The sequence below is a fragment of the Trichosurus vulpecula genome, chromosome 4, assembly GCF_011100635.1.
Source record: "Trichosurus vulpecula isolate mTriVul1 chromosome 4, mTriVul1.pri, whole genome shotgun sequence".
In the NCBI taxonomy this organism is placed as follows: domain Eukaryota; kingdom Metazoa; phylum Chordata; class Mammalia; order Diprotodontia; family Phalangeridae; genus Trichosurus; species Trichosurus vulpecula.
This window is the reverse complement of record NC_050576.1, coordinates 71,090,458-71,106,046: the sequence shown is the minus strand read 5'-3', so window position 1 is coordinate 71,106,046 and position 15,589 is coordinate 71,090,458. Positions and strand designations below refer to the sequence as shown.

General features: G+C 41.7%; 1 protein-coding gene across 1 annotated transcript in view; it reads left to right on the top strand.

The window, feature by feature from the left end:
• The window catches only part of ASTN1 (astrotactin 1), a 280,910-nt gene that overhangs the window by 153,674 nt on the left and 111,647 nt on the right, over positions 1-15,589 (top strand). The window contains exons 9-10 of the mRNA XM_036755883.1: positions 6,669-6,806; positions 7,798-7,948. Coding sequence (XP_036611778.1) covers positions 6,669-6,806; positions 7,798-7,948 — 289 coding nt within the window. The remainder of the gene's footprint in view (positions 1-6,668; positions 6,807-7,797; positions 7,949-15,589) is intronic.

Below are 15,589 nucleotides of genomic sequence, written 5' to 3'. Positions count from 1 at the left end.
GATAAAAAGCTTCAAAGACTTCCTTTGTTTTCTAGATTATCAAGAAGGGGAAGGAAGGAAGGAAGGAAGGGAGGGATGGAGGGAGGAAGGAAGGAAGGAAAGAAGGGAGGGAGGGAGAAAGGATGGGAGGTGAGAGAGTGAAGGAGGGAGGGAGAGAGATAAGAGAGGAAGGGAGAGGGGAAGGAAGAAAAGGAGGAAGGGAGGAAGAGGAGAGAGTGAAGGAGGAAGGGAAGGAGGGAGATAAAAAGAGAGAGGGAGGGAGGGAGAGAGGAAGGAAGGGAAGGAGAAAGAGAGGAAAGAAGGAAGAAGGGAGGAAGAAAGGAGAGAAGGGAGGAAGGAAGGAAGGAAGGAAAAGGAAGGAAGGAAGAAAGGAAGGAAGGGAGGGATGGAGGGAGGAAGGAAGGAAAGAAGGGAGGGAGGGAGGGAGGAAGGATGGGAGGTGAGAGAGTGAAGGAGGGAGGGAGGGAGATAAGAGAGGAAGGGAGAAGAGAAGGAAGAAAAGGAGGAAGGGAGGAAGAGGAGAGAGTGAAGGAGGAAGGGAAGGAGGGAGATAAAAAGAGAGAGGGAGGGAGAGAGGAAGGAAGGGAAGGAGAAAGAGAGGAAAGAAGGAAGAAGAGAGGAAGAAAGGAGAGAAGGGAGGAAGGAAGGAAGAAAGGAAGGAAGGAAGAATGGATGGATGGGAGGGGAGAGAGTGAAGGAGAGAGGGAGGGAGATAAGAGGGAGAGAGAAAGGAAGAGAAGGAGGAAGGGAGAGAGGGAGGGAGGATTAAAAAAGGAAGGGAGGGGGGAGGAAAGAAGGAAGGAAAAAACAAAGGAAAGGAGAAAGAGAAAGGAAAGCAGGGAGGAAGGTAAGAAGCATTTAAGTGATTATTCTGTACCAAACAGCAGAGACAGCATGGAGTAGGAAATAGATGATCTTGAAGGCAGAAAGAAGTGGGTTCAAGTCCAGCCTCTGATACATACCTTCTGTGTCACCCTAGACAAATCACTTAATCCCTCAGTGCCAGTTGCCATTTTCTTTTCCTGGGAGCCAACGGGAAAACTTTTCCACTCTAGTCTGGAAGTCCCAGGTAGAGAAAACTCAGGAAAAGAAAAACAAAAGCAGGGGAGATAGAGACAGAAAGCTGTTCCATAGAACGTTTTATAGACTGCAAAATGGTCAGCTCTTCTGACAAAAGTCTACCCTCTTGAGCCTCAGCCAACCAAGCTTTGGGAGGCATCCCTACCTTCCAAGCCATAGAATGCCAGAGGAGGAGAGAATTTTTGGCTAGAGGTCATCTAGCCAAACCCCTCCGGTGTACAGGTGAGACAATTTACAAATTGTCTTCCTGGACCCTGAGTTTTTTCATGCTGAGGCCAAGTTATGGTTTCGCATGAACGTATAGTCTTATGCATCAGTCACAGCCTCAACTTTAACAGCTATTCTTGGAACTCAAAAATTTGCGGAACTGAGTGTTGTAAACTAAAAATAATAATAATAATTAATTAAAAACTGCTGTCCTTGTCCATCTACTACCAATGTTTGTTATACTTCGGTAGTTAAGACTACAGACTAGACTTATGACTTCACGGGTATAAAGAATTCCTAGATAAGGAAATTCCCTTCACCAATGCATGTTGGGATTTCTCTGCCACATATAATCTTCTAGTAGTCCAAAGACCTGGAGTTGGAGTAAAGAAGACCTGAGTTTAAATACTGCCCCAGACAGTTTCCTCATCTATAAATTGAGGATAATAAAAGTAACTACTTTTCAGGGTTATTGTGAGGATTAAATGAGCTTTCATATGTAAAGTTGTTGGCAAACCTTAAAGTGTTACGTAAAATTCCATCATTATCATCATTATCATTATGATTATGATTAGTGAGTCATCTAGCACTGTGAGCTTAAGTGACTTGACAAGGGTCACGTAGTATGTATGTGCCAGAGTTAGGATTTAAACCCAGGTCTTTCTGGCCCTGAGTCTGCATGTTATTATTGTGAATGATAACAATAACAGAGAATTTAAACAGAGCTTTAAGGTTTGCCAAGCATTTTACATATAATATCTCATTTGATCCATTATCCTATTCTCCCTTTCTTGTCTAGGCAGTTAACAATCTGACAGAATCTACTCTCTTTTTTTTCTCTTCAGCTTTCTGACTGTCTCATTCAGCTCACATGCCCACCTGCATCCTTAGTCTCAGGTCTTGGGAGGATTGAGAGTTCACCTAATTAGAGGGATCTGCCTAATCTTTGTCAAAAGAAGGGAGGGTCTGTGTTTGGGAATGGTGATAATCCTTTTATTTAGCCAGCTGCATTATTGAAGAGAGAGATAGTAGTTCATCCTTTCCACTTTGATGAGGTACAGCTGGTGAAAATCCTTCTGCCTGGCTGGCCACACACAGCAGTGTCCGGTCTCCCAGGAAGGGAGTGAGGGTGCCTCCCTCAGAGCAGGGAGTGACTGTGTCTCTAAATTGCATCTTGAAGGAGTGATCAGACAGCAGGTTTTAGTGGCAGGAGGCCCAATGGTCAGGGGGAGCATTCCCAGGATCCTGGCTAGGGTTCAGCTTCCTTGATGGTTGGTCCTCTTCCCTAGGGTGCCCCCTGCAGTTTGAGCTGGGTATGACATCCTCCCCCAACAGCTGCTTTGTCTAGGGAAGAAGGCTGCATCTCAGTCAGAGGAAAGAGGGAGCGTAGTGATACTGCTGCTACCAAATGCAAGGCACTCACAGGGTCCTCTGTTGCCATTATTTGGCATTATTGATAAAGCTGCCTTTTGGTTGCAGACCTACTATCGGTCGGCCTGCCTCAGTTCCCTGGGCAGTAAAGTAAGTGGGATGGGAGAGAAGTTGTTCAGGAGGGATTTACAAATGATGCTTTGTGACTAGCGTAGAAAACATGCCAGATCTGAGTTCTCTTTAATTGTACGTGTCCTTTCATTGTTCGTCTCTTCACATTAAGTTGTAAAGAGAGGCCAGGCTGCCAAGCAGCCCTGTGATATCCCACCCACGCTGGGCTTTTATCCCTCAGACTATTTTTGACTGTGAGCATGAAACATTTGAACTACCTTGAACTGAAATGAGTGGATAAATAAACAAATAGTCTCTCACAGTTTCCTTAAGATCTTTCTTGAAATGTTGATTGGTTCTTTTATTTGCTTTTACCCTCATTGTAGAGATACGGGGAAAAAAAATTACTGAAAGAACCCTAGAGAGAAAGGTTAATGGTTGAGAAGAACAAAACTGGGTCACTCCTTCTCATTTTACGGATGAGAAAATTGAGGCCCTGATTGATGAAGGGACTTAGGTAAGGTCATGCAGGTGGTCAGCTTCAAAGCAAGATTTGAACCCGGGTCTTTTAACCCCAGAGGCAATGCTCTAAGTACCATGCTTTTTCCCCTATTCTATTGTCTTTCATTAAAAGAAACTTCCTGTTTTTTAGTCTTTTCACTTCCTTTTTCACAGAACTATAAGGAGCTCTACTGGGTTAGACCCAGGGGTTGGCTGGTAAAGGTTTAACAACTGGTTTTCTGAGGAAAAAATAAATGAATGACGCACTTTTAAGTTTACTCTGCAGCCTCAACATTTCTTTCTTAACTCTAGACAATAAACAAAACAGTAAATTCAGACTTGATTTGTAGTATTTGCTGATTTCCAAAGTATATACTGTCACATTGAAAATTTAACTCTTGACTCTTGAAAGACGGTTCAAGCTGGCTTAAGTACATCCCTATTGGACCCTTTAGTAAACAGATAGGCACACACACACACACATACACTCACTCACTCATGTTATATATCAGAAGATTCAAAATTTTATCAGTGTAGGTTCTCCTTCCACCAACACAGATCACCTTCCTGTTACAACCAGAGTTCAGGGGTGGGGGCCAGAAGTGGGGGGGGGTGTTGAACACATCTGCAACCTAGTGGAGCTTTTCTTAGAGATATGTAGATACAACTTGCTAATGACATGGGAGATGGGGGGGCAGGGAGGGGAATGGAGGGAGAGAAAAGGGGAGAGAGAGAGAGAGAGAGAGAGAGAGAGAGAGAGAGAGAGAGAGAGAGAGAGAGAGAGAACATCTCTGAATTGGGCTTAGATTCATATCTATTAAGGTTACATGCTTAAGATAATGTTTCATGCAATAGCAAGGAGAATTCTGAGATCAGCAGACCAACCCTGTGCAGTTCTAAAAATTCTGAACACCAGCCCTGATTCAATAGGTGGTATATACATTCTCAAGAGTAATCTATGCCATTACTTCTGGTTTAGCATTTACATGTATAATACCACAAATCAGGACAGAATTGTTTATTCCTGGGAAGCAAGCTAGAGGACCCTTTTGTAATGTTAACAAGACAGGACAGAACATATAGCTCAGGGACCTTAACAGTTGCAGATTTCAAAATGAAAAGGTTTTAGTTTCTTGCTGTTATGTTCTCAGAACAGCATTGGGGTTTGTGTTTATCAGTCTCTCTATTTCTCTACTAGTACGTATTCAGTGAATCTGTTTGTCATTGAGTCGTTTAAGTCATGTCTGACCCTCTGTGACCCCATTTGGGGTTTTCTTGGCAAAGATGCTAGAGTGGTTTGCCATTTCCTTCTCCAGCTCATTTTACAGAGGAGGAACTAAGGCAAAGAGGGTTAAGTGACTTGTCCAGGGTCACACAGCTAGAGTCTGAGGCCAGGTTTGAGCTTAGGTCCTCTTGGCCCTAGGGCCAGCACTCTATCCACTACCACCTACCTGTCCCTACAGTGAAACCACAGAGCCCTGTACTTTAAAAGTTGGAAGCGACCTCCATGGTCACCTCATTGAACCTATATGTAAAAGGAATCACCCATGTGATACACCCAACAAGTGATCATCCAACTTTTCTTGAGAAGCTTAACTATACATTGTAGCCTTAAATATATTAGCTACTACATAAACATGGATACATTTTTTTTTTTACTAAAGTCCAATACCAGTGCCTCTTCATGGCATGAAGAATCTTGGGTTCTGGGAGGCTAGGCTAGTGGTGCACAAACTGGCAAATCCAACCAAGATAGAAAAGTTTAGAGCATAGTCCATGAGGTATGTGGCATATCTGACATTTTAAGGCCAGCTTAGCTAAGTTTAAAGAGACTCATCAATACCAATTTGACCACTAGCATAACAGCTCTTGAAATTATCAACTCAGGCATGAAGGGCCATGGTTTGCATTGTCATTCATTCAGTCTACAATCATTTATTAAGCTCTTACTTTGTGCCAGGCACTGTCCAAAGCACTGGGTATACAAAGAAAGGCAAAAATAGAATTTGCCATTGGTGAAGGTTATACTGATTAAATCATGTATATTTGTTCCTTGGAGTATTGAAGCTAGTATTAATATATGATTGTGTATGACAGACAGGTAGCCATAAAACACTATGGTCTCTGTTGTACTCAAGATAAGAACCTCCCAAAAGCCAATAGAGAGACTCAGAGAAGGCCATGACAGAGGCACTATGATATAATGGAAAGAAACCTGGTTCTATAATCAAAAGACCTTGGTTCAAATCTTGGTGTACTAATTAGGATCTTGATAAATCATTTCACCTTCATGGGCCTTACTTTCCCCATCTATAAAATGAAGGGGTTGGAGTGGGTAGGCTTTGAGTCTCATTACATCCTGAGATCTGCAATTTGGTTTTTCTCTGCTATGAACAAAGACAGATACAGGAGAAATAGTGTGAAGACTGTCATCCAAAAATTGTAACTAAAAAAGAAAGTGAATCACAGAGTGAGGGCAAAGGATAACCAATGGATGGCTTATTTGCTCCATTGATATCTTGCTACATAAAGAGAAGAGGAAGGCCCCTGGCATGTTGGGTAGGCCCCCTGTGGTATACTTATGGGAGGGCATGGATGAGATTTCCCCAGAATGGGCAAGCATGGATGGGAGATCATGGATCCATTGAGAAATTAGAATGTACAAGTATGCATATATGTATGTATGTACATATAATATACATGTGAACACACTGGTGTATATACATATATGTGTGTATATCTATACATAAATATATACATAAATATAGACACATTTACATGGGACATTGCTATTCCCATTGACTCCAGGTTGGGGAGTATGAATAGTATGTTTTAAAGTTGTTCTCAATATGGTTGTAAGTCTCTCCTCTGATTTGTTTTAGGGAAGAGGCTTCATCCCCCAAATTGAAGGCATAATCTTAAATTTGAAGGGTCATCTCTTTGTGAGCTATAAAATTCACAAATGTTAAGAACTATGAGGGGACTGAGAGAGTATTTAGTCCTCTCTTCATTTTACAGATAGGTAAACCAAGGCCTAAAAAGGTTAAATGATTTGCCCCAAATCACAGATAATTCCTCAGCTGGAACTCAAACCTAGGTCTCTTGACCCAGAGCCTTCCATTCTTTTCACCATGTTACAAGGCCTTTCATAATTGTTTTTAAGGCATGAGCATTAGAATCAGTTCTGCCATCAAGAGGCTGGGTGAGCTAAGTTTGGTAACTTCCTCTCTCTCTCCTTCATATATTCCATCTGTCAAACAGAAATATCTGAAAAGGTGTGACTTTACCTAAGAGGACTAGTGAAAAAACTAAAGCTATCCTACACATTGCCGGCATCTCTAGTGTTAGAGAAGCTGTAATGACCACTAACCATTACACTCTGCTCTGCATCTCTGCAGGTTTACCTATACTCTGGGAGAGGGAATGTGGCTGCCTCTAAGCAAGAGTTTTGTGATTCCACCAGCAGAACTGGCCATCAACCCTTCAGCTAAGTGCAAGACAGACATGACCGTGATGGAGGATGCAGTGGAGGTCAGGTGGGTTTGGGTTCAGGGAGATGTGATATGAGCCATCAAGAGGTGCCATCAAGTCCTAATGCTGAGAGAGAAAATGGTAGGATGGGAAAGATGCCAGTGACAGTTTCCTAGGAAGCGATAATGCCCACTAGAAAGTCTACATGATGAGTTCGTATATAAGGATATTCTGTGACTGTGTGTGTGTGCACATGCGTGCATGCATATGTGTGTGTGTGTGTAGTTAAGGGGTAGGGTGGAGGCTTTGGGGAGTATATGATTTCTCTCTCTCTATCTCTATCTTGCACACACACACACACACACACACACACACACACACACAATCTATAGTCAGGCCAATAGAATGATATCTTTGGGCTCCATGCTATACTTGCTATATTTGGTAAAGAACAATGGCCTTGGAGTCAGAGGTCCTGGACGGGAAGCCAGACTTAGTCATGTATTAGCTGTACAACACATACATATGCATGTTTCTATGCAAATATATGTGTGAATATATGTATGTGTATATACTTAGGAATTGATGTTAAGGATCACTTAAAATTCAACAGAAGCTCATATTAAGTATAAGCAAGATGCAAAAGGATATATTGTTCTTATCTTGTTTTTTAATACAAATAATATATTAATTGATATGAGAGTCAAGTTGGGTTGATTTTTAAAATTTATATATCTATTCATCTATCTATCTTTGTCTATTTTATTTATTTACTCATTCATTTATTTGTTTATTTCATTTGTAGAGAGAAATAATGACACAACCCAGCTACTAACAGTAGGAACAGGTCACACTGCATTCTAACCAGCTATGGGTATGACATTTAAATAGCTAAGAATTTTATTTTCTTTATCCACAAAATGGAAATCACACAGTAATACATCCATCAACTCACAGGATCAAACGAAATAGACCATATGCAAGTCCATGTAATCAATAAGTGTAAATGACATCTTTTCTTTTTTTCTATGACTTTCTGCCTACCTCTACCCACAGAGAAGAGCTGATGACCTCATCCTCCTTTGACAGCTTGGAAGTTCTCTTGGATTCATTTGGACCTGTCAGGGACTGCACCAAAGACAATGGGGGCTGTAGTAAGAATTTCCGATGCATCTCAGATCGCAAATTGGATTCCACTGGTTGTGTGGTATGTTAGTTCCCTTCAGTCTTTTTTTTAATGAAAAGGAGGACTAGGAGCAGGTCAAAAGATAGCCAAGAAAACCTAGAAATGCTTTTGGAAGTCCTGGGGATGAGAAAAGGAAGAAGGGGGATGACAGGATAAGAAACAAAGTGAATATGCAGTTAGTAATACATTGTGAACCAAAAAAAAAACAAGGGGTGAGACATGAGCAGATTTTTTTTGGTTTTGATTATCAGCTAGTCCACATAGGAGTTCCATTAGCAGTAGGATATAAATTCCTTGAGGTCAAGAAAAGACTCATTTTTCATTTGGAGCCCATCACCCAATACAGTGACTAACACACACACAGAAACATACAAATTATATGTGTGTGTGTGTATATATATATATATTTAACATATGGTTGCTTAATAAATGGTTGGTTGGCACAATCCCAATAGTGAAGAAATGAAACAAACTCATCTATCACCTTTCCAATCATCAATCAATTAATTAGGAAGCATTTATTGAGTATATCATATGATGTTCTGTTGCTAGGTTCTTTGGGAGAAAAAAAGAATAATAATTTTAATATATAGTCTCTGTCCTCTAAGATCTTACAACCCAGCTGGAGAAAAAAGACCCACACCTGTGACCCAGTGTAAGAATATAAGGTCAAAGAATAGAGTTGAAAGGGACCTTAGCAGTTATCCAATCTTTATTTTACAAATAAAGAGACTGAGGCCAAACAAGACTAAGCAGCTTTTCCAAGGTCACATAGCTGGTCAGTGACAGAGCTAGGATTGTGATCCCAGTTCTGTGACTCTAACTTGAATGATCTTTCCACCATACCACCCCTTGAATGCAGGGCCCTGCTCTCCTTTTCCATTTGGATCTAGACTCTTATTACCTTTCTTTGCACATAGAAAATGCTCAATAAACTCTTTTTTCATTCATTCGTTTAGTGTTTAACTCTGTGGCATAGGCTGTAAGCATATAGGAAGTTCAAGGAAGGGAGAGCTCAGAATAGACTGGAGTAGCTGGAGAAGAAACCACAGCATACTTAGAGTTAGTTTAACACTGCCCCCACCCCTGCCACTTCTCAAGAGGAACACAAGAAATGGACTTGCCCAGCACAGGCAGCACAGATAACGCTCTCTGTCAGGACCCATGCTCGTAAGATCCTTGCGATTTTAATTCCTGTTATTCTATAGGCAACCACTCATCTATCTGATCAATTCCTTGGGGTACCTTCGGCAACTCTTCAAGAATATGAAACTACCAAGCTCAGGTGTCGGTTGAGCAACAGAGAACATTAGAATTTTTCTGTCACCCAGAAGAGGGTGGTTGTGTTGACCAGGGAAGGAAAATGAGGTGGAGCTGCCTCAATGAATTTTTGTTGGCAGGCTTGTCTATTTTTTAAAGGGAACAATGGCATAATCCTCAAATTCTGGAGATAGAGTGGGCTGGAGAAGGAATGGAGAAGGTAAAGGAACAAGGAACGGTAGTAGGGTGAGGGACAGGCATCAATCAACAAGTACTTTTATTAAGCACCAAACACTGTGTTGGGTGCTGGGTATCCATGTACAAAGAATGATGGGAAGATAATTTTAAAAAGCAAATAGGAAGTATATAATATGTATCCTGGAGAAGATATCTTGGCTCCACCACTTGGTAACTTTGTAACCTTCAGCTGACTGGTCTTCAGTCTGTACTGGTCTGTAAAATGAGAGGATTGGGCATGATGGCCATGATGATTTTTTCCAGCTCCAGAGTTATGACATACTAGCTCCTCCTCCCTTTCCCACTTGCTTCTCACTCTTACATTGCTTTTTAGCAAAGCAGCCCTCCCCTTTAGCTGCTAGCTCTACTCCTTCTGAGTTCTTGTCTCTCACAAGCTTCCCTTCCCTTGGCCCACACAGAGACCAGCTTTGTGTTGGAAATGTATGCATACCTGGATCTGGAGAAGTGGGTTGTTTCCTGCCACATGACCTTTCTTAACTTTTGCTGAGAAGATTGTGGCTGTCAGGAGCATGGGCCTTTTGAGAAGGGAGGGAAAAGGAAGAAAGTCCAAGAATGGGAGAGGAAGAGACAGAGACAGAGGGAAAGAGAGACAGAGAAATGAAAGGAGGGAGGAAATGAAGAAAGGAGAGAGAGGGAGAGAAGGAAAAAAAGAGAGATTGAGAGAGGAAGGAGAGATGGAAAGAGGGAATAAAAGGAAGAAGGAAGAAGGGGGAGGAAAATAAAGTGACAAGGAAAGAAAGAAAGGGAGTGGAGGAAAAGAAGGGAAGGAAAGAGAAAGAGAGAAAAGGGAGACGGGGAGGGGAAAGAAGGAAAGGGAAAGAGATGAAGAGAGAGGGAGAGAGGGGAGGGAAAGAAAGAAAGAGGGAGAGATGGAGACAGAGAAACAGAGACAGAGTGATGGAGGGTTGGGGATGGGAGATCAATGCTATAATAGGGACAAGAAATTAGGAAACAGAGTGGCCTCATACGAACACACCAAGGAAAAGATGATTTAGGTTACTTTTTATTCCCTGTGGCCAAGGGCTGGGTTTATTCCTTATTCTACCCTTCCTGGCTCTTCCTAGTTTCATTCTCAACGTCTCAGGCAATGAGGATCCCAATCAGGTCCTTCAGGAGACAATTTCATTGTCTAGCAGAGCTCAAGGTTGGGACATTTTTCTTGCTATTCAGACTGCTTTTTCTTCATCTAAGTTTTAAACTTTCTTTTCGAATTGGAACATATGAGCTGTGCATGTGTGTGTCTGTACACACACACACACACACACACACACACACACACACACACACGCACACACATTTCAAAGACATGTTCATTCTCTGATTCTCTCACCTACACCTCTGCCCCTGCCCTGTCCTTCATGATGATTTGCTTGTCAAATACCCCTGGTCCATCATCCTGGCTTTTTGCTTGGATTGAATCCAAGCTGATGGATTTTTCTCTTTTAACACCATGCTCTGTAAGACTGGGGCTGGCAGGAATCACTGAGATGAATATGCATTTGCCATAGGGCCATTGTGTTTTCGAATCTGTCCCCCAGAACAAAGTCAACTCATAACATGAGTGGCTCTGTATTCTCATAGCACTTTGTAAACCACCAGTCTCATGACTACTGAGTAAGAAGAATCGTCAGTTGGGCCAGTTGACTCACTATTCCATTTTGAAGATCAGAAAATTGAGGTATATAGAATCCAAGTATATGGAGAAACCCCAGAGTTCATCTAACCAAATCTGAAGCATATTCATCCCTTCTACAGTGTGCCAAACAGGTGATCACCCAGCTTTGCCTGAAAGCTTGATCTGAGGATGGGATGGAGGAAGTAGGGTTGAGAAATATCTGGGATCTTCAACCTTTTCCTGAGAGTCCCTTTGTGCTATTGTGAAGACAGACATATCAATAGACAAAATCTCTCTGTGATGTTTGAGATGCAGTGCTACCTAGACTTGTTCAATTCATACCTTCAACAAACAACTGTTAAACCAAATGAAATACAAAGCATTTGTTGAGGGGGGGCAGGGGAGAGGCAAAGCTTTACTCATAGGAGCTCATAGGCCTTAGAAATTATGTAGTCCAATCCCTTTACTTTATAGATGAGAAAACCAAGGCTCAGAGAGAGTAAGTGATTTGTTCCAGGTCACACTGATAAGTAGTACAATCAGGATTCAAACCCAGATCCTCTTTTTCTCAGTCCAGTGATCTTTCCACTATAATCTAATGGGATTGGGGGCAAGCATTTATTCAGTGCCAGCAATTGTACTAAGTACTTTACAAATATGTCTCATTTTATCCTCAAAATGACCCTGGAATGTAGGTGCAATTTTGCCCATTTTTGCAACTAAAGAAACTGAGGCAAATAGCAATTAAGTGACTTGCCCAGGGTCATGCATCTATTAAGTGTCTGAGGTCTGATTTGAACTGAGGTCATCCTGACTTCCGGCCTAGAGTTCTATGCGTTATTGTGCCGCCTAGGGCATAAGTCACAAACAGAGATAATTATGGTCTACATGATAAATGCTTTAGGGAGTTGTAAAACAAGGTGTTGTGTCAGGTTTGATGGGGTAACTTGTTCTTGCTGGAGACAATCAGGGAAGGAATAGTGTCATACAGATAGTAAAGGAGCAGAGGGAAGATTTGAACTCAGTTTTTCTGACTTCCATTCAGTGATCTTTCCACTATACTGTCTCATCTCAACTTGAATTGCTTCCAAGCAGACCATTGTTATGATGTTGCCACGTTATCCCATGAGCCTGTTTGCATCAAGGGACCATTCTGGTGTCATCTCTGGACTTCACATAAGGGTGATCTGTGTTCCAATCCCAACTCAGCCATGTATGTACTAATTGAGAGAGAGAGAGAGAGAGAGAGAGAGAGAGAGAGAGAGAGAGACGGAGGGAGAGAGAGAGAAATGGGGGGGGGAGATACTGGGCAAATCATTTCTCCAAGCCTCAATTTCCTCATCTGTAAAATGACTTCAAAGGTTTCTTCCAACTTTAAATCTGTGATCTGAGGAAGCAGTTCTATGGGAGGAGGGGAGAGGGCAGGTGAGGGGGGAATGAGTGAACCTTGCTCTCATCAGATTTGGCCTGAGGGGGAATACCATACATACTCAGTTGGGTATCTTACCCCACAGGAAAGAAGAGGGAGGAAGATAAAAAAAAAATAAAAGGTGGGGGGATGATGGAGTGGAGGACAGATGGGGGTGGAGGTAATCAAAACAAACACTTTGGAAAGGGGACAGGGTCAAGGGAGAAAATTCAATAAAGCGGGATGGGTTGGGAAGGAGCAAAATGTAGTTAGCCTTTCACAACATGAGTATTGTGGAAGGGTTATACATAATAATACATGTGTGGCCTAGGTTGAATTGCTCAACTTCTTAGGGAGGGTGGGTGGGAAGGGAAGAGGGAAGGGAATTTGGAACTCAAAGTTTTAAAATCAGATGTTCAAAAACAAAAAAACTTTTTGTATGCAACTAAAAAATAAGATACACAGGCAATGGGGCGTAGAAATTTATCTTGCCCTACAAGAAAGGAAGGGAAAAGGGGATGAGAGGGGAGGGGGGTGATAGAGGGGAAGGCTGACTGGGGAACAGGGCAACCAGAATATACGCCATCTTGGAGTGGGGGGGGAGGGCAGAAATGGGGAGAAAATTTGTAATTCAAACTGTTGTGAAAATCAATGCTGAAAACCAAATATGTTAAAGAAATAAATTGCATTTAAAAAAAAAAAATCTGTGATCTTATGACCCATTTCCTAGGTGTGCCTCCACATATATATATATATATATATATATATATATATATATATATATATATATATATATATATATTTCTCTTAAGGGAAGATCAATCTCTATACATGTGGTTTGGATCGCAAGAAGAAAGTCAACCCAGTTGTCTCTATCTATAGTTGTAGAGGTTACTAGAAACATCTCTCTCCCACCAACTATTTGTAGGTGTGAGATGACCTTTTCGTTTTTCCCCAAATTTTGAACATCAACACTGCTGCTGCTCTTCCCTTAAAGAAGAGATCTGTGTGAAGGTAACCCTAAGAAATGGAGGTTTTATTGGTTAGCAAGAGAGAAAAGGAACCCCAGAAAACTCTGACCAAGTATGTTTTGCCAGTAGAGCTCAGGGCAAACTGATAGGGTTGGGATTCCTGTTTTGTCCCCATTATCAGTTCAGCCTTCGTTTGTATTTCTAAGAAGGCAGGACATCTTTTTTGGCTCTGCATGGACTCCCACAGGGTTAATTGCTATCCAGTTAATTGCTCTGTTGTTTATATATTCTCTGGAGGATGAAAACAAATACCCGTGAAAGGCAAAGACCTGTGCAAAGCATAATTGCCCTGTCCTCTAAATCAGACCTTGCACAGGCAGCTGGAAGCCTCTTTGGCAGAGCACTCAGATGGGGCTGAGTATTCAGATGGGCTGAGCACTGGGGGTGATAAAGAAAAGAGTGGACTGTGGCTTGCTTCTACCTAGACATAATCACAAAATCCAAGAATCAAGGAAAAGAGCTCAGAGTTAGGCTATCTGGTCCTGTTCATACCAGAACGGTAACACCTACAATATCATCAACAAGTGTCCATTCAACCTTCCATTGATTACCAAAGGAAAGACCTTTTATATAGTTTAAAATGGTTAAACTATAACTCTGTCCTTATTATTCAAAGATGACATTAATGATTGATCTGTCATCTTTAGGATGTTGCCTTTGAGAGCAGTTTTGCCAATGGGAGGGGCATTTGCTTGTTCAAACACACATTCTCACTAAGTCCCTACCACGAGCCAAGAGATGTATTTTTGATGTTAAGGCCACATTCTGTTACCAAGGAAGAGAGCTAGATGAATTAGCCTATCCAGAAAGAGAACTCAAAGCTTCACTACCTTTGTCACCCTGGATAAGTTCAGAATCTGGATCTCAGTGTCCTCATCTGTAAAATGGAGATGATAGTATAAGTATTACCTCTCAAGACACAAATGAGTATCAAAAGAGATGATGTATGAGAATTTCTTTGTAACCATAAAGTACAATATAAAAGAAAATTATCAGGCTCTAACCAGGGATTTAGATTACTCACTGACCCTCCTTGTCTAACCATTCTATCCTCTCATATTTACCCCTTCCTTGACCCATTTGTCCCCTTTAAATCAGTGTTGCAAAACGACACATTATTCCTGTATTCTCAAAAACAGTGAATTTTGGGGTCAGCACATAGCGGTTGCATGAGGATTATAGATTCGAAGTCAGAGGGGACTTGGTTTTTGTAGAGATGGAAACTGAGGTTCAGAGAAAGGTTAAGGGGTTTTTTCAAGGTCATGCAGGGTAGTAAGAGACAGAACCAGAATTTGAGACCCACTCTTCTGATTCCACCTTCAGGGCACTGTCCATTGTACCAAGTTGTCTACCACTTCCAACAGCCACTATCTTAGTTTACCCCATGACTGTTCCTGTAGAAGAGCAAGCCGAGAATGACACTACATGGTTTGGCGCTTTATGAGAAATTGCATAACAGGGAACTAAGGTAGCCTTTTACTTAAATTTAGCTCTATAAATTGTTTCTCCAGGGAGTATGTAGGGGGCAGGGAAGGGAAATGAAATTCTGAGAAGACCTACATGGCAGGTTTTATCAGAAAGTCGTAGAAAATATGGTTTGTGAAGGGAAGAGGGTTTATTTTGACCAGGTAAAAGATACCTGTTTCCTCACCCAGTAGGGATGCAAGGTGCTCTTTTTTGGTGAGTCACTGTTCGTTTTGTGCCCAGACAAAATGAGGTAATGGAAGTAAAGCCAAGCAGTCCACTTTATTTCCAAGGGCACTGGCTATGTTTGCTTCTCTCTCTCCTTCACCTGTCACCAGAGCACCCATCTCTCAGTCTCGGATAGACAGGAGCAGAGACTGGTGCACCATGGATGTGGCAAGACTCATTTTAGTTTCTGACTAATTAGCCAGCAGAACAGTACTAGCAGGAATAGGGAATGGGGTGGGGGAGTAAAAATGGGGTGGTGGGATGATGTGAGTTGAGTGGGGAAAACCAGTTTAATCTCATTAACACAAATATGCATTAGATGAGAATTAAGCCAAGAAGCCATGAGCAGCTCATGAAAGACAATTAACCTTGTGTGTTTTAGGGGTCACTGAAATAGA